Below are 23,173 nucleotides of genomic sequence, written 5' to 3'. Positions count from 1 at the left end.
GATTTGAATCTGTTTCAATCTCTTTTGTGCATGAGAAGCCCTGAGCTTGTAAGAAGTGAATTTTCCTTTTTTTTTTTCTAAAATAGAGTTACCACCATTTTCAAATCCCCACTTGCATGTCTTGTACTCTATATGTGAAGAAACATCTATGAAAATCTTACCACGACGCAGCAGGATGATAATGATTCTGATCTCTGTGAACATGTTATACATATGAATACTTACAGGCTTACATCTTCTTTTCTAAATTTGAGCATAGCAGTTGATATGCTTCTGAGAGTAATCTGTAATCCTCTCCAAGCACGACTTGAGGGACCTTGGAGACGACAAAAAAACATATAATTTTGTAACCCCATAGGTAGTATAAGTATTATTTGGGCCAACTGCTCCACCTTTGGGCAAATACTTGACCGAATTGAGGGATAGACAAGAAGGGGGGCGGCCGGGGGAGGGAGGAGGAGGAGGAGGGGAGAGAGAGGAGGAGAGTATGAGGAGGGAGGGGGAAGAAAAAAAGGAAAGAAAAAGAAAAAATTCTGTACATAAGATCAGCAACCAGATTTCTACAAACAACCCAACCCCCCTTTTACCTCCCTCCAAACTGTCAAGATGTAAACCAGTCAGACGAGCACCAAAACTGTCCTAACGATGACTTCCATCCTGCGGTCACCATGTCAAACTTTATCCTCGATTCACCAGCCGCTACCACCCATGCGAGATAATCGCAAGCAAGGTCAATGCCAATCTCCATGGATATGCGTCTGTCTTTTGAACAGTTGATAAGCCTTCGTAGGCTTTCAAGTGGCCTTTTGAAACCTACGTTATCGCAGATTCATTTGGGACTTCTACCCATCTTCTGTGCATTCCTCCTCAGATGCTTTTATGGCCTCGGCAGTCATAAGGGCAACCACAGCCTTGTGAATAGCAAGATCTGCCCTGTAAAGCAATCTTTGAGCTTTTTCCCGCTTCAGTTTTGCCATGTTGGATGCATGCTGAGCCGCACCTGATGCATCCCTCAACCTAAACTCATCAAGATCTGAACAACCCAACTGTTCAGCTCTCTGCCTATGGGAACCTTCTGGTGGGTATTGTCTCTGGCTGGGCCACTCAGGTAAGCCCATATTCCAACGGCAGGCCCCATTTCTCCTGCTTGTCAATCTCTGGTTGTATGGCACCGCCACCATTTTTGAATCATTGGGGAATAAAAATGTTCCAACCTTCTTTGACTTGTTTCTATTTAGTTTTGGATAATGATTCCTCTCAGCACCATCACTGCTCATCGACAGATAACCTGTACTAACTGCATCTCGTGGTGATAATACCCTTGTTGACGTCTGGAGCCAAGTGGCAGCATCTGATTCATGGCTATGACCAATAACTAAAGATCGCTCCTCCCCAAGCACATACCCATTTAATTTTCTTCCTGATACAGCACAACAAAATAAAGATAAATGTTATATGCTCACAAGAGATGACACCGAATTGCTAATTAGAAAAAGAAAAAAAAATGCCTATAAGTAATGGAGATAGAAATTTACCAAAAACCTGGACACCATCCTGATCTCTTGAGAAAGCATTGCTGTGCCCACTGGCTGCACACTTCCTCTGTGACCTATGTTTGGGGCCCTTGTTAAGCACCTCCAAGCCCCGTGGTTTCAAACAAAAAGCAAACATAGGTGGCTTCTCAACTTTAGCCTTCTCCTTGCATCCATTGGGGAAGTTGTTGCCTTGGTTAACTGCCAACTCCCACTCTCTCACTTGTCGGTGGTACCTTTCCCACAACGGAGGCTGCAGCAAAAGCAAAAGGTCGATGAGGTTTACATAACAAATCGCTTCAGATAGAAAAGCAAGGGTAAATCCTGGGGGAGAATTATGCAAAATGAAGAATGCCACGAAAGAAGAATTGATGAATGACTTCTGTTAAGTAGGAGGTAAACATAATCTGAATGAATGAGCTCAAGAAAGTCCCCTCTTATAACTATACTCATTTCTGAAAAAGAGACCTACTCCTACAGGTATTACAACCATAGGAGGATTTCTAACCCACTCTTGATCAAAAAATAAATTCTTTCACTTGTCAAGCAAAAATGACCTTATGCTTTATGCCTTCAAATTAATAATCATGGTCCAGAACAGCATTTTATTTTCATTGATTAAGTGTGAACTACAAAGGCTTTCCATCTTTTTACACATCTCAAGCTACTGACTGATGACAGTGCCGTGCCATTCTTATTGTTGGTGTAAGTTTTGACCCTATTTCAAGGACCGGTGGTTGGGGGGCAGTTATTATTTCTAATCACAAGTTTCTTGTAGCATCAATTAACTTTCGCAATGCAGGGTGTGCACAAGAGGCTGAGGCCCGAGGACTCACGCAGGGGCTTACAAAAGCATTATTATTGGGATACCAAAAAGTAGAGATTTGGACTGATTCATTGGAGAAACGGAACTGGATGACTGATGCTACGAATTTCACTTGGCCATGGCGATTATTTGCACACCGCTCAGATATTGAGGCTTCACTACGCCTTTTGCCACATGTTATTCATAAAAAGCATAGACACTATATATTTCCAGAACATACTTTTGCTAGTAAAGCTCGACAGTCTAAGATTCATATGGTTTGTAATAACAATGTATAAGACTTTATTATTTTGTTTCTCATCAAAAAATACATCCTTACAACTAACAGTTTGTTCATGTACCTGCTCACGGCCTCGGCCACAACAGGGATTTAACCAGTTCACACCTTGGACTCGACCATTGTTGAACTTAATCAGCAGACATTTAGGACAACTTCAATTAAAAAGTGATTGAATAAACTGCTGGAGTGGACGGTCCAAAAGAATAACTTGTACCATGACAACAAGACATCTCAATGAAGTAGTCAGGTTGAGGACCAGCACAATGGCATCACAGCAGGCACTAAAGCAGAAAATTTTCAGATTTCAATTTACAGGGTGATTTTGCCACCTATCCAAATCAAAATCTTACGGCAAGATAGCCAAATAGAACAAAATAAAGGTAAAATTTGGAGAAATGGGGGTATCATGGGGTAACTCTAAGGTTCCATACGGTTTGAAGTAATATGTAAGCATATAATGTAACATCTTTTAAGAAGAAAATAGAAATAGCATGAAAGAAAATAATAGCATTTAAATAGCTCTTGAAACATGAAGTAAAAACAATCTAAGTAAATTAGTTGAAGATTGTGGTTACCATATTTAGTAAATTAGTTACACAATTATCTTCGGTAGTAGTTGGAAATTTTCCATTTTGTTTCTGTTTCAGCTCTACATTACCTTACAACAGTTACATCCAACCAGACAGTGTAAATATGATGACATGAAACTTCAGGAAATGCTAATTTAAGTTTTAAGAAGAAAAAAAGAACAAACAAAACCATATAATTGATTAGAGGCAAATGATAACCATCAAAAGAATGGTTTTTTTTTTTAAAAAATTCCATAACCTACTTTAATAGTGTCACACAGGTTTCATTATAATAGATCATTCTACAGAAATATAAGGGGCTTCTTGCATAATAGCATGCACTATGAGCTGTCAAATTCTCATGTATCTTCCCTCATAATCTACTGCATTATATTGCTATTATATAATTATAAATTATCAGGTATTTTTAAGATTAAATTTAAAATATACATACTATTGTATGCAAGAAATATGAAATGACCCAAAATACATTGCGAGTATTTTAGCTGCATGATTTAGGATGCCATTATAATTTTCTTTTTGTAATTTTTCTTGATCACCTATAATTTTTATGAATTTAGTTGACAAATTTAAAATACTATTCTTATAAATTTTTTAATCTTTCTACATCAATGCTTAGAACGACTCATCCTACATGAAAAACTAATTAATATGGTCATAGTTGTCAAGGTGACTAGGCGACTGGCGACACAAGGCGTTGGAGGGACACCTAGGCAACTAGGCGCCTGCTTAGGCGACGTAGGTATGTAGTATATGTAATCTAGCCATGGTAATTTATATAATGGGTGCGTCTATTTGTAACCAAGAAGATTAAAAACAGAAGCGTTATAAAATGGTGTCAGCTATTTAGAGAGGTATAAGCATGCAATTTTACCTCTCATTCTCCTCCCCACCATCCCATTCGCAACCTTCCCGCTGCAACTCACCCTTCCACCTTCCTCATCTGGATTCCAGACCCTGCACCATTCCCAAGCCACGAGCAGGGGGGAATAACTTCCACTGTTTCAAACCAGAGTTCCGCTCTCCATCTACCTCTCCCTCCCTCCCCTCCCCTCCGGCCCTCCCCTCCCCCACCCTCACCAGCAACTCCCCGCCGTCTTTGGAGCTGATGGTAAGCTTCACATCAACTACACTCCCACAGTTGAGATAGAATCCCAAGCCATACAAGAGATTTACTCCCCCAACTTCGTCCGCAATCCCTTCACCCTGAACAGGTTCTTGTGCAGATTTTACTCTACACAGCTGACTGGGCCTTGGACATCACAGCAAAAGACAATAGGGGAGAGTCAAGTGTAAGGGTGTCAATTCGGTACAGTACCAAAGCCAAACACTCCATACCAATACCGTACCATACCATACCGAGTACGGTATCATTTTTCCCTACCGATATTGTACAGTACAGTACCGGTATGGTATATATTCGATATGTATTCAGTACGGTATGCAGTATTTGTTATACGTTTCTTATATTATATATATAAATTCATATACATAATATGAAAAAATATTCTATTAAGTATGTTATATTCTTATATGTGTAAATTATTATATATTTAATACATATATACTTATTTATTATATTTTATTATATATAAATTAGTATATATACATGTATATATGCCGGTAATACGGTACGGTATCGGTATGTACCACCGGTATCAACCTTCATACCGATACCATATCGTACCGAATTGACACCCTTAATCAAGTGGCCCTCATAAGCCAGTTCAAGTTGAAATTAAAGAAAAGGAAGATGAGCATGCTGATGACTCTTGATCGAAGAGACCAGGCTTCACCACATTGCCTTGATGATAATCTTTGTTGTAGAAATCATTGGTGATGTAGGCCCATGCACTATTACTTCCCCTACTGATTGGCTCAGGTAGCCCAAGTAGAGTTGAACAGAAAACTTTAGATTTAGATGCCGTGCCAGATGTTCTACCTTGAATTCACTCTCTCATTAAAGAAAAGGAAGATGAGCATGCCAACCAATGGTGTCTCTTGATCGAAGAGACCAGGCTTCACTATCATTGCCTTGATGGTAACCTTTGTTGTAGAAATCATTGGTGATGTGGGCCCAAGCACTATTACTTCCCCTGTTGATTGGCTCAGGTAAACCAAGTAGAGTTGAACAGAAAACATTAGATTTAGATGCCATGCCAGATGTTCTACCTTGACTGCACTCTCTCAAATTTTATTTATTTTTTGTTTTCTTTTTTCTTTTTCTCGAGAACATATTTATTTTACTATTGAACTGAAGGGGGTAGAGGAAGGGAATACCCTTTGCTCTTTGCTGGAATGAATTCATGAATTGCTTCTTGAAAAGGGAAAAAAATCATGAATTACTGCTGCTGCAGTTTCCGTCTGTCGACCCCACCCCCACTCCCACCTGCAACTCCCTGCCCCACTACTCTGCAACCCCACCCCGTCCTCTGCAAAGCTTCCCCTTTCCCACCTCCACCCTTCTCTCCGCCCCTGTTCCTCTACTCCCCCCACCCCCTGATCTGCCCATCCCTCTGGCTGGTCAGACCAGAAATAATCAATCCTCTATTGCCCTTTTGTTTGATGGATTATGTTTCAATTTTTTCCAGTGACAGGTGAACACGAACAAGAGTGGAAGACACATAGGCTTCACTCGGTGATGGAAATTATGAGATGGAGAAGGCCATTAATCAACAGTTGACAGAGATGGATTACTCCTTTGGCAACAGCGGCGTAATTGTGTTGCTGTGATGAGATCGACGTAGTGGGAAGGCAGCATGCTAGGCTCAGTGGTGGGAATAATGAGAGGGAGTGTGCCATTAATCAATAGCTGATGGAGATACGCCGGATTCCAAGTAGATGTGGAGAAGAACGTTGTACATGGTTTTACATATCAAATGGCAAAAACTAACCCTAGTCTAACGAGTAATAATTGGTGTGAGATGGGCAAATAAGTAAAGTTACAACAATTGGTTGTAACCAAGTTGGTTACAAACAGATTAACCCTTATATAATTATGCTTATATGCAACATAGAAGCCATATTAATGCAATATGATATAATTATACTAGTAATGACCTAAATGAGAAACCAGCAAACAATAAACAAAGCATAGAATAACATAAGTATATTAATCAGAAAACAACGCAATAAACATAAATCAGCGTATATTCGTGAAGTGCTCAAAAACTAATATAATATAAGGTGGGTTATCACAAGGCCACATGATCCCAGCAGAAATTCCTGCGATTTGTCAAAGTTAATGAAATCTATTGAAACAAGTCAATTTTGGTTGATAAATTGGTCAAAAAAAGGACAGGTAGAAGTACTGTTCAGTCAGTAAAAACATCATCCATAATGTGAGGGGGGAGAAAAAAGAAAAAAAGCCAGAAGAAAATAGAATTTTAATTTCTCCAGAACAAAAAACTGAAATATTTCCCTGAAGTTAGTTAAGGCTGGCAAGAAGAAATGAGTGGTGTAAATATCGACCTCTGCAAAGATGCATTAGAAACAAGCAGAATTTGTTAATAGCCGCCCAACTTCTGCAGCAAACAAGTTTCAATTAAGCTACACCAGCAACTAGGGCTGCAACAGGGTCGGGTTGGGCCGGGCCTTTCAAAACCCCAGCCCAACCTTGACTCCCCTTAGCTAGGCCCAGGCCCAGCCGCCCAGCCCAGCCCGGCCCTAACTCAGGGCCAAAAAAAATCAACCCTGACTCGCACTCAGGGTCAGGTCGGGCTGACCCTGACCATTGGGGGGGGGGTGTGGAAGATGCATGGGCTGGCTAGGCTGGGAAGAAGAAGAAGAAATTTCTGATCTGGTTGGTGTTCTAAAATCCCGAATCGAGGGTGGCTCTAGAGGAAGAGCAAAAAAAATAACAGGAAGAAGAAGACAGGGTTGGGTTTGGCCGGGCTCAACCTAAGGCCTCAATCCTGGCTCGGCCAGGCCCGGTCCTGACTCAATGATAGAAATTCCTAACCCTGACCCGCCCTCAGGGCCAGGGTAACTCAATCCAGGCCCTGATAGGGCTCAGGGAGGGCCAGGGTGGGCTCAGGCCATCAGGGGCAAACTTGCAACCCTGCCAGCAAGTAAATTAGCACAGCATGACCCTAGTGGAGGTCAGGGCATTCCATCATTGGACTTGGTTTATAAGGATTAAAAAAATATAGAAAATAAAAAATAAAATCCATATTAAAATATTGCCTCAAGACAAGTATTAGATGGTACTCCAATCCATATCGAGATCTGCACTCTGCAGTTAATCACGAAATGCAGATATGGGGTCCTTGATGGCATATCCGAATCCGCGGCTATCTAACTTAATGCAATCTTCTTTCTGTAAACTGATCAAATAGGGAGATTTCAGTGTATATAGTGTGAATCCAATCTGCTTATAGACCTAGATTGGATTTGTGTTTATGTGCAATGCTTGATAGGGGGTTAGGTCTCTCTCATGTTTTTTGTCCAACATTTGCTTGTTACAGCTCCACTCCAAGCAAGGGAGGGTGATTCTTTCATTCTTTTTCTCCCACCCCACCCCCGGCCTCTCCCCCGGGGCAGTCTTTGTAATGCAATGCTAAAATCCCGAACCAGTGAGGTCCAGTGGGAGACCAGCTCGCGACAGGATTGCATAAAGTATGGGGGTGTGTCAGGTGTTGGATCATCTTTTGTCGACATATTCTCGTATCCAACCCAACTGGGTCATCTTCTCATATGCCACGCAGGATCTTTTGTCGACATATTCTCGTATCATCATATGTTGATGATGAGTGTCATTGACCATAGTTCAAAAACTCGCCAAAATCTCAGTAGTTTTTAAGTCACCAAGATCAAATACCATGCAAAATACAGAACATACATTGTTTATTTGTTTCAACCGGAATTTCGATATTCTGTGTCGTCTTGTCATAACGACACAAAGCAAGGTATAAATATACCTCGTTTCGCGAGTTTAGATCAAAATTTCAACCAGAACTCGCTGGTACCGCCTGATTCGACTTGGGGAAGGGGATAAGTGCTGGAAACTTGGATTACCCTCCAAACTACTGGATACACTGCTAGGGGTTGCCACATACTCCAAAGAGATCAGCTGCTGCTGCTTACTGGGGAAGATTTGGCCACATTTAACCATTTCAGGTAAACAAATTTTTCCCAAAAATTATGTTTTGGAAAAAAATATATATGATAATATTTGTTGCTTGGTGATGGATTTTTATTGCTAACCCAGTGTGCAAATCCAAAACACCACTTTGTGTGACTTTTTTGCAATTTGAAGGTTTTACATGTTTATTTAGCCTAAAACAATGTTATACTAAAGTTTCGGAGCCTACTATGGCCATTTGCACGCCAAAACAAGCAGGAGAAAAATGCATTGTTTCGGCAAGATTTCGCTGAAATTTCGGTGTTTCGATGGTTTCGACCTAATCAAAACATCAAAACGAAATGAGATTTTGAACCTTGCCATGGACTATCAGAACAATTGGGAACAAAATATGTCATGGGAGACATATATGCTGCATTCGCAGGAGCGTCAATGAAATCTCTAGTCATACACAACTCGTGGATTAGACCCGCCAAGAAACTCTGTATGGTATTGAGTAGTGAGTGTTGTATACTTGTATTTCCCTAACCTAATGTATGTTTTATTTTTTAAATTACATATTTACATTTTCAATAGCTATATGTAATCATTCCTCATAATAGGGCTAGTGTACAACAGCATTCAAGGTACACTAGCAAACTTTGGTTAAAAACAAATGTCCCATTTTGGGTGGTTTTTTGTAAAACTAATTCATGGAATAGGTGTAGAATGGTAAAACTAGGCAGCACAAAAAACCACTTTTTGGCCCTCGAATCCTAGGTTTATTGATTTTGGCCCAGAAAAATCCCAGGTTTCGGTCGAAACCCGGGAAGTTTCTGTTTCGGCCATGTTCGAAACCTAATCGAAATCCGAAACCTTGGGTTAGGACATACATGTGATAGCTATGCATAGGCTTAATAGAGTTTTGAAGTTCAGATATAAACCCAGCAATTCAGAATAGTAGCTATGAAGTTTTCTAATGGAGAAGACAGATCTGAACTACTGGTTTATAACAAAACACAGAAGTAACGGAGAACTAATAGAAATCAGATCTGAAGCTAATATGATACTAGTGTATGCAACAGAGTGGACAACTATTGTGATGTAGATCAGATCTGTTCCAGCGCTGCAACAGCCACGACTTAAGAGAAATAACCTTGCAACAGGATGAAGAGAAAAATAGAGGGAGAAATCTGCTAGCCACAAAGAGCCGCATGTGGAGAAACAGAAAGGGAAGATGGGGGATTGCATGAGAAGATAAGAGAGCAATCCAGAACCATGGGGGAAGGAAGAGGAGAAAAAAGAAAGAGCCAACCAAATCTTCAAAATAAAATCCCAAATTATATTCCAATCAATGGGGGGGGGGGGGGGGGGAAGGTTACACCTCTTAAAATAAAAAAGGAAATAGACTTCCACCTATTTTGGACTTCATATGAGACTAAAAGATTTCTAAGCTTATCCCACGATTAGGATGGGCCCCACAAGACAGCTAGCTACTATAAATAGAATAACTTCCTAACTAATATCTAATAGGCTGCACTACTAATCTAAATTAAAAGACTAAATTCCTGTACCCTCTATGGACCTAAAATTTGTGCTTTATAATCAAGCCCATAACCAAGTACTATCAAAACATGACCTATGTTGCACCATAACTGCATTACCTATAGTTGTCAAGGCTTCACCTAGGCACCCAGGCGCCTTGGACGCCTTGTGTCTAGGCCCCCCCTCCAACGCCTTGGGTCACCTAGATGCTGTGACAATTATGGCATTAGCAGGATAAGAATGATTCAGAGAACTGAAGTTAAGGAACAAATTCAATCTTTAAAAATCTGGATTGATGGAAGGAATAAACCAGTGAGCAATCTACCCACAGAATTATATGATTTAATGAAAAAACAAAACTAGAGAAGGAAAAAATCACCAGTAGCAGGAATGATAAATAGAAAACTAACCTCAATTGATAGTAGAGAAAGAAAGAAGAAGGAAAGGATATGTTCAAGCCTCCCACTTGTACTGCAGGGCAGCAATCTCACCTAATTCCAAACCTGGAATCTCACCAGGCCCACCACGGCACCCCACAGCAGGCAAACAGAACTGCATCTCACAGAACTAAGCAAGCACAAGCTGGAATGTATGCCAAATAGTGGGGCGGGCTTAGACCCCCTTTTCTTATTTATAACTTTGAGAAACAACTGAAAAAAGGAAACTTCTCCAAACACAGCTAAGGGAGAAGTCCTGTTAAATCTTGGATTCTTTAAAATAGAAAATCTAAACGAAAAACAAAGCAAACTGGATCTCATAGGTGCTAATGCAGCTTTCTAGAAACTCTTGAGAAAATAGAAATAAACAACTAATTTCGCATAGGGGCCTTAAACCTTTATTTTTGGGCTTTAGACTTCGTCCATTAGAATAGAAAACCCAAAAATGTTCCGCCCATGACCCATATACCCATATACCCACATAAAGACTTGAAATTAAGACTAACTTGAATCAGAGGTTCAGTTTGAGCCAGAAAAATTAACCAATCCCAAAACAACATGCTCTTCTTCTTCTCTACTTGCTGGAATTCTGCATCAGTACTGCTACTAAGACTTTGAATAAAATAAGAACTGGACTTTTAAAGACCTAATCTAGCCCAACTAAAACACTTAATAAAATTTAAAAAAAAAAAAAAGGAATAAGACTCTGACTAGATCCAACAACTTAAGTAATTAATAAATCCCGTATCCATTCTCATAATCAAACCTTTTCTCACCTTCAGAAATCAGAACCAAACAGTCAAATGGGGCTGTCAATAGAAAGGAATCCCAGTACTAAGAAAAAAATTGTGGAGCCTCTAACTATTTCAAAATACGAACTGCTATGCCAGAGTGCCATATGGCATTTACCAAACAGGGCCAATGCCTTCGGAATGGTATTCTTTATTCTGGAAGTACTTTCTTTCCTGGTTAAGTATCTTTCTCTCTCCCCTTCTTGAGACTTGGAACCAAAAAGCCAAAATATGGGGCTGTTATTGGAAAGGAATTCTAATACTTAGAAAAGCCATCTTGTATCCAAAGCCTTGGGAAAGATACTTTTGAGTATGGAAGTTCAATTCTTAACTGGCATATCTCTGGTGAAGAGATCAAGCTCCCAAGGACAATTTTTCCAATATATATCAGCCTCAGTTAATAAAGAAGCAAGGTAACAGAAAATGAATAGCCATATCAGACACAAATCACACAAACAAAGCTGACAATGACAACAGAAGCAGAAGATTCTTTTTTGAGGATTTTCTTAGAGCCTTGGGGGGGGTGGAATGGGTGTTATCCCATTAGATCAAACTCTAATCGTTTTGTTAGTTTAATTACTAATACTTCAAAATCCAAACCCTATAGACATTTTCTGGCCCAACAAAATGAACAAATGCCAAAGTGCATCAAGAATAGTTATCAATATTTCACATTAAATGCCAAATGAATCTGCCTAGATTTTTTCCTTTATACAAGAATCTAAATGGACTAAAAAATAAATATTTTACACTATAAAGGAAAAATAAATTGTTTATGCATCATATATTAAAGTGGATTAAGCTGTTCTGAGTTACCATGCGTCTTATATTAAAGAGAATCAAGCTATACAGACTTGAACCACGTACCCAGAACCCATCACAAATTTTATTTGGAGGATGAGAAGCCAAAGCAAATAAAAATTGTGAGAGGAAATAAGCAATCAAAACACCAAAAGAAAAGAAATCATCAACATCAAACAGGTAGGCAGAAGTTACCTGGAATTGCCGGATCAAAGGCATTCCATTCCTCTGTCTTTTCTGCAGCCAATGTTTATGAATTGCCTTAATTACACTATTCGGACCTACTCCAACCATAAGCTCCTCTATTTCATCACTAGTGAAGTCATCACGCTGCTTAGAATATGCAACTTTCTCAAACATGTCCATTGTCCTCTCAAACATCTCCTCAGAAATCATCAGCAGGTTATTTCCATCAATATCCGAAGATGCATGAAATCTTGATATCCAGTCATCATCTTCACTATCCATGTCATATAGAACACATGATGGATTCAAGGCCATTTCTACTTCATTCTCAACCTGTCGAAAATACTTCGGCGAACTGCGAACAAATGGTGTTTGCATTAGATGATGATCACTCTCCTCAATTAAGTGAACCCCAGGGATTGGAATATTCTTAACAGTAGCAGCTCGAATATTCCGATTGTAACACTCTTCATGCATCTCCCTGAAAAGGGTCCACTGGCTCCTGTCAGAAAATTCCAATGTCCAATCTTTTCCTCCTTTCCACATCATAGCATGAGTATAACGATTTGTGGTTCCAGGCTGCAGAAACTGATGTGCCTTAAACGAATACTTCATAGCACCAGAAACTTTTACCACGAGTCTCCAGTCCTTATGATCAACAAATTCTAGCATGAGCTGAGCCCCACATTCTCTCCAACCCCTGTCCCCAGCAGTAATCAGGAGATTTGCTTCACATGATAACAACTCTGTGTGCCTCTGAGGACTTCCAGAACCATATGTCGCCATCTTTTCATCATCATTCCTGATTCTTTGGTGAGAACGTGCTTTCCGGAGGTGGCTTCTGGGCTTTGAGCTGAAATCATAACCCCCAAATGGTGAGACATGAGAGATCTGAGTTTTTGGTTTTCGAGAACCATTCCCAAAGTCATTATGGATAAAATGAGCCCCATCATCCATCCATATTTTTGACCGCTTAAATGATGAAGAACCCACACTATGTCTATTCCGATGCCACACACTTCTGGGTGCAGTAGGGTTTGGGCTATGGATGTTAAAGTCATTCATGTTCCAAGGTAAATCAAATGTAGACTGCTGGCTATTTGGTGTTTCCACATCACAAGACTGACTGTCACCTTGGCTATGAGGTGGAATCTGAACACTAACACCATTCAAACAAGAAAAGTACCCAGTTTCGGACCTGCCTGGAGAAGAATGATTGTCAGAAACAGAGGGCCATGACTTCCCCACAGACTGCTTTGAAACTGAATGTTGGCATGTAGGCCTTTGAGGTAGGCCAATGCGATCAATCTCCTTCCCTGAACCTTGGGGACCTACAGAAGTTCCAGTTGCATTAAGCTCACTATCAAGGTATTTCTGAGAGGACTTTATCCAATCACCTCCATTGCTTATAAAGAGAGTGTCAGTCTCTTCCTTAGGTTTGGCACAAGACAGCCATGGAGAACCAGCACCATCTCTCAAAGCAACCCCCAAAGCATTTTCAAGGGTACCTTCTGGGACATGGTTAGGTAAATCCACAACAGGAGGGCAGTCAACATCCATCACTCTGCCACAGTTTTCTGGACATTCTAGTAGAGACACCGAATTGTGGTTCTGAAAGCTCATAGAAGCAACATTATTATCCATAAGCAGCTTCAGATGCAGGCTCAGAAAGAAGGAAGGTGCAGCAGCAAAAGAAAGAACAAAGGGAGGAAGTCTCCAATGCTTCTCATTGAAACTTGAAGATGAACTGTTCGTATCAATATAAACTGATTCTTTGGATACTCCCATGTGCACAATTCCCTGGCTAGATTTTCTGCGTAAACCCTGGTTGGATAGCCAAGACAACAAATTAACACAGGGTCAAAAGTTTGAAATTAAGGCAAGGCACAGAACAAACATTCCAGATATGATTATGTTGGAAGATCTATTTATTCATACATTACTAATCCCTCCATCTCACAAAGACTCTATCGTTTGAAAAACCCCATATTGATGTAGTACTGAATTTGAAGACTCAAAACAGTACCAACATACAAAAATCTCTAATCAAAGAAATAGTTCAGATTAGGGAGATTTCAGATAAGATAGAACCATATGGTCAGAATAGGTTCAAACTCAAATAGAGTTTAGTATTCTGGGATTGGGATAGTTTCTGAAAGTTAGAGATTAATCTATTGGTTGGATCAGCAAATACAGGGTAATCCTAGCAGATCAAGGATAGGGGTATTTTGGTAATGCACTAACCAAATCAGCAAACAAACCATAGGTATGTAATAATCGATCAATACAGAAACCTAGGATGATATCTCAGATAAAACAGAACAGTAAACCCAGTAAATCGATTCAGTGTGATATTGCACATAACAGTAACTAAGGAGATAGGGACAGAATGGGAAATCTGGAATAACTCCAGATCAACAGGTGAGAATAGAATCAACCTTGGATCGAGGGGGAAAAATTATCGTAGGTGATTCTAAATAAATGTGTAGATGATTAAGGGCATTGTGGCAAATTCAAAGAAGCTTCATATTTACAATGGACAAACACTTTGGAGCAATTAAAAAAAAAACCTCAAACAAGACAATTTTGTGGGAAAGAGGAAGTAATAAAATATGCGTATGTTAACTACCAAAAGAAAAGTAAAAAAGCATAACTCAATCAAAGGAATAGAATAAAGGAACAAGAAAGTACCCTGCGCATTATAGGCTCCTCAGTAACAAGAGGAACTAAACAATCGCAGCCGCTTTGAAGCAACTTAATATTATCATATGTGCATTCAGCAAGAGGTAGCTGCTTGGTGACAGAACAATGCTTCTTTAGTTTACAATCTAAGTACAACCACATTGAATTTTTCATCTCTAAAAAGTTGTACACCACGAAGACAAACTGCTTTCCAATGTCCCGAAATCCAGACAGTTTAAACCTGATTGAAGTAACTGGCAACTGTAGATCCACCAACTTTCCATGTTCATCAGGTTGATGAAATGCCCTAAGAACCAAACACAAAAAAGCTACTGCCTGAATCAAGCATCCTTCAAACAACATAAATCTTAACCCAACAACATTATCAACAAAAAGAATCTCCAGATGAACCTTTGGCCACACAGCCACCACCTTACCAAACTGAAGGAACAATAGAGCACGATAAAGCCAAAACAATTCAGCATTATATACATGGTTATATACAAACTGATGAAGTGGAAAGTTAAACTTCAATTTCCCTTGTTTTAATTTCATCAGCTGAAAGGTTGACTTGAACAACCCAGAATTCTCACTGGACCACAGCAAAGTCTCTCCATCCAAGTTTGTCAAAGCTTTGGGACCAGATCCCTGGAGAGTAACATCATATTCTTCTAAAGTCCCCACCCCATCAACTGAGGCAAGAAACGAAACAGATCCAGGTAAACTTTTGCATCCTGAACTCTCCTCAGAGTGATTACCCAATCCCTGCCCTCTCTTATGAAAACGCCTCCTGAAATAAACAAAGGGTGGCTTTCTGCCATTGGGGTATGAGGTGCTCGCTGTTGTAGATTTTTCAGTAACCTCTCCTTGAACTGACCTACCTTCCAACAACACAGATTTACCTAGTGATGCATCAGTTCCAGCTGAATTCACACCCAAGCATCTTTCCGGCGGATAATCATCAGAAAATATGGGTTTCACAGATTTCTCAGCCTGACAAGATGTTTTCTGTTTCTTCATACTACCAAGCGGTGAAGACTTGACTCGATGTGTAGATCTAGCCAACCATGTGATGATGGGTTCCGAGTCCATAAAACTAGCTGTACAGTTACTATCCCCAATGTTAACGCCGTCATCTTGATCTTCCACCTTTTTACAACCCTGCTCAGATTTTTCTGGACCAAACTTACCAGGAACTTCACTTGGAAGTAACAAGAGTTTGAATCTTTCGTTGTGGAGGTTAATCCATTCCTCGTCGCGGTCATCATATTTGACATGATGCAAATTCCTTTCAGGATCATAATTAGTAACTAGGCCAAAATACCAACTCTGGTCCAAAGGCCAAAATACTTGGATCCTCCTGTTAAGAACCCAGTAAGCATCCAAATCCCCAGAGAATATCTCATAGAAGTGGCGCCTCTTCCTCACAAGACTGCTTTTCTCTTTGTGTTGTTTCCTTGGCCGCAACACTCTGCCGGCAGCATCAGCAGAGGTGGACTCAAAACCAGAAGAATTATCCATCCCCTGACAAAACAAGGGGACAAGAGATGGCCCATTCATAGATTGAGAACTTGGCGAGGCTTTGTTGTTTTCAGTAAACCCAGTACAGCTGGGATCAAATCGAGATGACAGCATCCTTGCAGCATTCTGTTCAAGATTCTCCTCATCGTCTTCTTGCAATTCTCCACAGGCCTTGGCAGATTTACTAACCAACTGCTCAATAACATCAGCTGGGTTTTTCTTCTTGGATGTAGATTCCCTCCTTTTTCCTCTGTTCATGTGAACATTTTTTAAGGTTGGATCACCACTATGTCCGACAGAGCCACCATCTTCAACCACATCAACTGGGTTTTGCTTCTTGGATGTAGATTCCCGCCTCTTTCCTTTGTTCCTATTAACATTTTTTAAGGTTGGATCACCACTATGTCTGACCGAGCCACCATCATCAGCCTTCAAACGTCGAGTTGGTTTAGCACTACTGGAACTATTCTCCTTAAAATCATCAGGAACCTTCTTCTCTTTACCTTCAGAAGAAGTTTTTGAGGTGACAGAATCACTGGTTAACTTAATTATCTGAGCAGCAGAGCTGACTTTGCTAGTGGAAATCCCCACCTGCTCTGGGATGTGATTACTCTGGAACTTCTTTCGCCTCGATAAACCTCGAGGACGCTTTGGGATGTTATCATCCAAACTGTCAGAAATAACACTTAAACCACTAAAATTTTGCAACTTCCCATCCCCAGGAGCATGGCCATTCTTCTTCTTTCCCTGAGTCTTTTGGTGTAAAACAAATCGGCTTAACTTCAATGCTGGATTGTTGAATGCGGATGATCCCAAATTCAAACAACTACCACCTACAGCAATTAAACTCTTTTTACTCTTCTTGTTAGCCGGTTCAAAACTACTAAGAGAAACCTGCTTCCTATTCCTTTTCTTCTTCCCTTGCCCCAAACCTGACTCCCCGTTCTCTGAAGGAGACTTCCTTTTCCTCTTTACGACCTTATCTTCTGCCTCTCCCTTACGAATCGAACCCTTGGACTTCTCAACATAGAGGCTTTGAAGATCCAAAGATATCGGTTTCTTTGAAATTCCAGAGAGATCAGGCTTTTCCAAGCTCTTTTCCATCTACAAACACTCAATCGACAAAAGAAAAACTGATATCCCCAATTTTCATCTTCCATCATACATGTTCATACATGTTTCTTTATTTCGACCTCCAGCATCAGATCTGGTGGTGAAATTACAACAAAATGATCAGATAAACCCCGAAATGAAATCCTAAAACACATGCAAACCGATCAATACCCAATTCTTACCAAGATCTGAACAGTTATCGTAACGAAAATGAATTGTTAAACCAGTTAGAAGCTACAGGAACACATACCTGAACCAAAACCGACATAAAATAGAAGCTCCCACTTCCAATCGTTAAATATATTTACAGAAAACAACAATCTCCCATCCGAATTCGACCTTTTGCGTCTGATAAATCCGAGGGATCCGTCGATCCTTCCTGAATTTTTCTTTTTACCGTGAAAAACGAAGAGTTAGGGTTTCTTCGGTTACACTAGAGTTAGGGTTTAGAACGAAAAACAGAAAAAATTAAACGAATTAAAAATAAATCTCTCTCGAGCGACGACTCCGAAATTTTTTGACCGCAAGATTCATACCCAACGGTTCAGATTCTTCTTCCATGATGGAAACCGTAACCGCATGTAATAGATCTCGACAATTTCGGGGCAAACGTGGACAATCTGTACGGCAGAGATCATTCTCGTGGATTAGAAGGACGGTTGAGATTCGAAATATGGTAGAAAGATGGTGGCTAGTTATGCGACATTGCAAGCTACTGTAAAATAGCGAAAAAGCTATTTCAACTTTTTCCTTTTATGTTTAAGTTACGAAAACGACCCTATTTAGTTATGGAATTTCTTAATTACCATTGCCATTTTGAAAAATTGCACGGGTCGCAGAACGCGCCACTGAACCACGTCAACGTAAAACCGGAAGTAAAGACGGCAGTAGTCAACAGCTAAGAAAGAGAAAGAAATTTCTTTATTTCGTTTGATGTCTCTTTCAAATTAAAATATTGGGTCAGGTGAAAAGATCAGAAACACCCTGAAAAACATTACATTCTTTGCATTCCCAACCAGTGACTAAGACGACCCACGCAATACGCAGAAAAAGGTCGGAAAATGATCCCCTCCAATTCTCTGCCGGATCCATTTCCCAAAGTCCCTTTAATAGATGGTAGATCCCACTCTTGGGAGTATGTTCGGGTAAGGGTAGGGTGATCATTTCTACCCCCTATAAGAAAAAATTGAGGAAATGGACAAGAAGTGAATTATAGGGGATAAAGATCCAAAAAAGGTATTTATAAGAGATAAGGACCTGACTTGTTTAGCAATTTGGATTCTCTACGGCTGGGCAGTTAGCAGCCATTGTGCTGCTTACACCCAGACAGGGGCGTGGACCTCACCCCAGCAGGATGCTCGGACAACAGGTAAGACGATCATTTTGCCCATGTATGGGTGTGGGCCACACAATGGCAGGTCAACTGCCCAGCCGTAGAGGAGCCAAATCCCTTGTTTAGAGGGTAATATGGGGTGGGATAATCTTACACATGGGTCTCGTGTAAACTAGGGTGAAAGACAAGAATGTGAAGGGTTGCAAAAGGAAAAGTACATATTGTAGTTTCTCACCCCACCTTGTTTGGTTGGGTGGGATGGTTAGGTGCGAGATTGAGGTGAGATTTGAGAGGAAGAGGGAGAGTGAGGAGAGAAAAAAGAAAGTGATCTAGAGAAAGGGGATGTGAGGAAGAAGATAATGGAGTGTATTGTTGGATATGTGTCCAACAAACTATGTGTTGCGTTAAGAAACCGTTAGGTGGATCCTTTAGGAGTACAACATGCACAGAGGAACAAATAAGCAAAGGAGGGTTTGTCTTCTACGGCGGAGGACTCTTCGATGCTTAAGTTAGGTCTCTTTAGCAGCAGATAAAGTACTAGAATTCAAGATGCTCATTGTGATCTATACTTGAGTATATATAATGTGAACTGTAGGTAGGCGGCAATGGAGAGTCCCGTATCCTCAATCTTCTATTCATGGTAGGAGATTTCATAGCCGAGTCGTTGTGGAAAAGTGTTTCTCTAGTAAGTAGGAGTTGTGAGTTTCCATATCGCTGCTCTGCAGGGGGGTATGGCTTCCTTGTAGGACTGCAATGCTAACTAACTGCGAGATATTAGGATTTGGATAGGTCATATATCTCCCACTTGGGGATAGTGTCCCTTTATAACGGAATCTCCCGCTTCGGGTTGATCGGGTATCATGCGGGCTTGGATTGATGGGCTTATCCACTGGACTGCTCATGGTAATCGTCATGTGTCGTGTCACCATTGGTTGGTCACATTTAGGTATATCATAAGCCCCCCAATCCTACAGCGCCGTGAGGGGTTGCTAGAGTAGAAAGATGCTCGTTACGTATCAACAGAATGGTGTAAACACCTCATTTTGTCATTCCCCATGAAGGTTTCCCATGACGATGATGAGCATCCTCCAAGGCATTGAGTTGATATATTTGTAGATGTAGCACAAGTGTGCACTACCCAAATCCGTCCATTGATCGTTAAAACCCCTTAACGGAGCCAAAATCAAAGCCTCAAAGCCCTCCAAGATCCCCTGAAAAGGCTAGCCCTGACCCTGACCCCTTGTAACCACTTTGGGCCAGCACAGAACCTGGCCCAAATAGTCTAAACCCATCATGTCGACACCCAAACCAGGGCCGACACTCAAAGTCCCCGAGTCGACATCGACTGTACTTTCCATTGACCAATCTTTATTGATTGTTAAACAGAGCCCTTTGATTGCCTATCTCACATCGATATTCAGAATATTCACATCGACACCGAAGCACTTCCATTGATGTCGACAGATGTTCATCAACAGCCACTCAATGTCGACCTAATCCCTCTTCAATGTAGACTCGACCTTAGCTCAATGTCGACCATGTGCAAATTTAAGAAACCCAAACTTGCCATGTTTAACTTTGATTTCACTTCCTTATGTGATCAAGCTCAATTTTGGCTTGGATGCGAATTTTGGATTCTTTAGGCCTCAAAAAGCTCATCCTTTAGCAACAAACTATTTTTCCACACCCCATTGGCCGTTACTTTAACCAAACACCCACCATCGATGCAAAGACACCCATTTTGATGTCTCACTGACGATTCGGATCAAACTCAACATCCAAGCATGAATTTGGGAGTACACACACCCCTTTACATCTATAAATACACCCCCCTCTCATGTTGAGGAGGATCTTCGGAAAGCTTGAATCCTTGGACAACTCTCTAAGTCCTTCCTTGGCTAGTTAACTTATATCGAGTGACCTTCGAGTACGGACAACGAAGTGCTGCCCAAAAGACCGACAAAGCAGCCTGAACTGTTGGCGATATTGTCTCCGCACATCACTCCCCTAAGTCATAAAAGGGAAGCCTCTACCTCCACTCAAGTCCAAGTCTTCTAACTAGGTAAATACTTATTTTCTCATTTAGTTTCTGTTGTTTTTGTCATTTTCTTTTTCACATTTGTTTTCCATCTCTTAAGGGTTGTGTTATCCCATCTCCTTAGATGTTGATCATACACATGATCTTGTTGTTTTCTATATTTTACATTCTCATTCATGATCCCCATCCCCTATAAATATAGGGTTAAATACACATACCCCCCTAAAATGGACCCAATATTTCTCATGCACCCCCAAGGTTCTGACAATTCCACACGCACCCCTTGAAAATTCCACGTACACCCATTAAATGCTAACCTGAAGAAGGTAATGCACAATTATACCCTTTCTATGGCTTAGTTACCAAAATGTCCTTAAGTTAAAAAAACAAAAATGACAAAAGTTAAAAAAGCAAAATACCCACATCGCCCTTTCCCTTTTCCCAGATCGCCCTTTCTCCCTTTCCCTTTCTCCCCTGAATAAGAAGGCTTTAGGTTCAGAGTTGGAGTTGGAGCAGGAACGGGTTTAGGTTTGCTAAAGTTGAACACTTGATTTTCTGTGCCGGAGGAAGAGCAATCTTCAGTGATGGCTGACGAGAAGCGAATCTTGGAGCCTTCGATTTCGTCAATTCGATAGTTTGAGGTCTGACCTCGCATTGAAAGAAACCATTTTGATAATTAGTGCTAAAAGAGAACATATTGACATCTCCACTCTCTTGTTTTCCGCTGAGGTCTATATAATCAAACACTGATATTTCTAAATCTGGAACCAGAGGTTTCGACGACATCGAAGATGTAAAGATGCATCAAACACCTCAGTTTTGAGCTTAAGAGGAGGTAGAGATCCAGAGCTCACTGTTCTAGAACAGAACAAATAGGATTTTACCACTCTCTCTCTCTCTCTCTCTCTCTCTCTCTCTCTCTCTCTCTCTCCATCTGACCTGACTGCAAATCTGAGTGATATGATTTGTTGATATACACAGAGAAAGAGAGAGTCCAGAATTCTGGGAAGAATTGGTGAGTGAATCGATAGTTTCTTTTATATATATATATATATATATATATATATATATATATGTAAGGAAATAATTTCAATAAAATCTTTAATATCCTCTTAAAACCCAATTCTTGATTTCTTTGAAACCCACTAAAACCCTCGACCCCAACCCTCTCTCGGCTCTCTCCCTTCCTTCCATCTCTTTTACTTGTAAACAAGAACGAAGAACACGATGGATAGGAGGAGAAGCGACGAAGAGGAATTGGCGAAGCTCTAGAAAGAAATACCCATCGATACGTCTCCCCCTTTGTCGTCGACCACCCGAATCGGAGGCAATTTCTCTTCCTTGACAACAAAACTACCAATACTAACAACAATAACATCACATTTCATGTCGCCAACGAAAACCCCTTTTCCCTTGAAAATTTTTCCCAATATTTGCTTGATTCCACTTCTGCTCGTCTTTCTCGGTAGGTATGTTAGGGAAGTAGTTCAGGATTTCATTAATGAAATTTTCAAGTAAGGCGTAATCGTCGAGACAATGATTCCTGATGATATCCAGAGCTGCAACTTCGTCATGAGTCACCATGAGAGATAGAGAGAGGGCTCAAGCGAAGTTCTTTAAGCTTTGAAGAAGTGAAAACTAGAGAGAGAGAGAGAGAGAGAGAAGAGAGAACAAATTAAAAAATGGGAGTTTTTGAGAAGAGACTTGGCAGTGGAGAGGACGAAGTGAAAGGAGATTGGGTTATGGCTATTTAAAGTGAACCATATTAGCAGCAACAATATTAGCAGTGGAAGCAGTAGCAGTATTGAAGTACAGAGAAGAAGGAGCAGAGAAGAAGGAATCATTGTCTTGACATGGAGCAGAGAAGAAGGAGTAGAGAAGGAGCAGAGAAGAAGAAGCAAAAGAAGGAGTAGAGAAGAAGATACCTGTAGGTGGTCGTCGCTGGAGAAGGAAGTCGTTGCCTTTCTTGGTTAGGGTTAGGTTCTTATGAACTAATAGGGTAGGGCAAAAAGGTCTTTTCAAATTATGAACCATTAGGTTAGGGCAATGAGGTCTTTTCAAATTTTAGGAGTGGTTAGAAGAAAGGGTAGTTTGGCCAATAAAAAAAAGTTGTTAGCATTTAATGCCTGAAATTAACGGAGTGAACTTAAATGGCTTTAGGTTGAAAAGTAGGGGGTGTACGTGGTATTTTCAAGGGGTGCGTGTGGAATTGTCAGAACCTTAGGGGTGCATGAGGAATATTGGGTCCATTTTAAGGGGGTATGCGTATTTAACCCTATAATATAAGACTCCCCCAATTTCTTTTTATTACATGCGCTTGCTGAATTTTTCATATGATTGCATGCCTTCCATGTTTTATTTCTCATGCATCCTCTTAGCTAGTGATTTGAATATCCTTTTTTCCACAATGCTTCAAAGTTGTCCAATGCATATTTC

At 40.5% G+C, this 23,173-nt stretch overlaps 1 protein-coding gene across 2 annotated transcripts; it reads right to left on the bottom strand.

Annotated features, from left to right (window-relative positions):
* Positions 1–530: 530 nt before the first annotated feature.
* On the bottom strand, positions 531–17,841 carry LOC122670974. 2 transcript variants are annotated; one of them, XM_043868035.1, is made up of 6 exons: positions 17,617–17,841; positions 16,577–17,460; positions 14,742–16,462; positions 12,060–13,874; positions 1,536–1,785; positions 531–1,420 (listed from the first exon to the last, which is right to left on the bottom strand). In XM_043868035.1, the coding sequence occupies exons 2-6, from the start codon at positions 17,355–17,357 to the stop codon at positions 843–845; spliced, it is 5,145 nt and encodes a 1,714-aa protein (XP_043723970.1). In that variant the 5' UTR covers positions 17,358–17,460; positions 17,617–17,841; the 3' UTR covers positions 531–842. The 2 variants fall into 2 exon arrangements, with proteins under 2 accessions (XP_043723970.1, XP_043723971.1); XM_043868036.1 differs by having other exon boundaries at positions 16,577–17,841.
* Positions 17,842–23,173: the final 5,332 nt, after the last annotated feature.

Source organism: Telopea speciosissima, chromosome 8, assembly GCF_018873765.1.
Source record: "Telopea speciosissima isolate NSW1024214 ecotype Mountain lineage chromosome 8, Tspe_v1, whole genome shotgun sequence".
NCBI lineage: Eukaryota > Viridiplantae > Streptophyta > Magnoliopsida > Proteales > Proteaceae > Telopea > Telopea speciosissima.
This window is presented reverse-complemented; position numbering and strand designations above follow the sequence as displayed.

Excerpts from the sequence above, each read along its gene's own strand:
- LOC122670974 (XM_043868036.1), bottom strand. The coding sequence starts at position 17,357 with ATGGAAAAGAGCTTGGAAAAGCCTGATCTCTCTGGAATTTCAAAGAAA. Across the intron at positions 1,786-12,059 it reads CTTTGATCCGGCAATTCCAG|CCTCCGTTGTGGGAAAGGTA; the intron begins GTAACTTCTGCC and ends CTTTTGCTGCAG. Across the intron at positions 1,421-1,535 it reads GGATGGTGTCCAGGTTTTTG|GAAGAAAATTAAATGGGTAT; the intron begins GTAAATTTCTAT and ends GTGCTGTATCAG.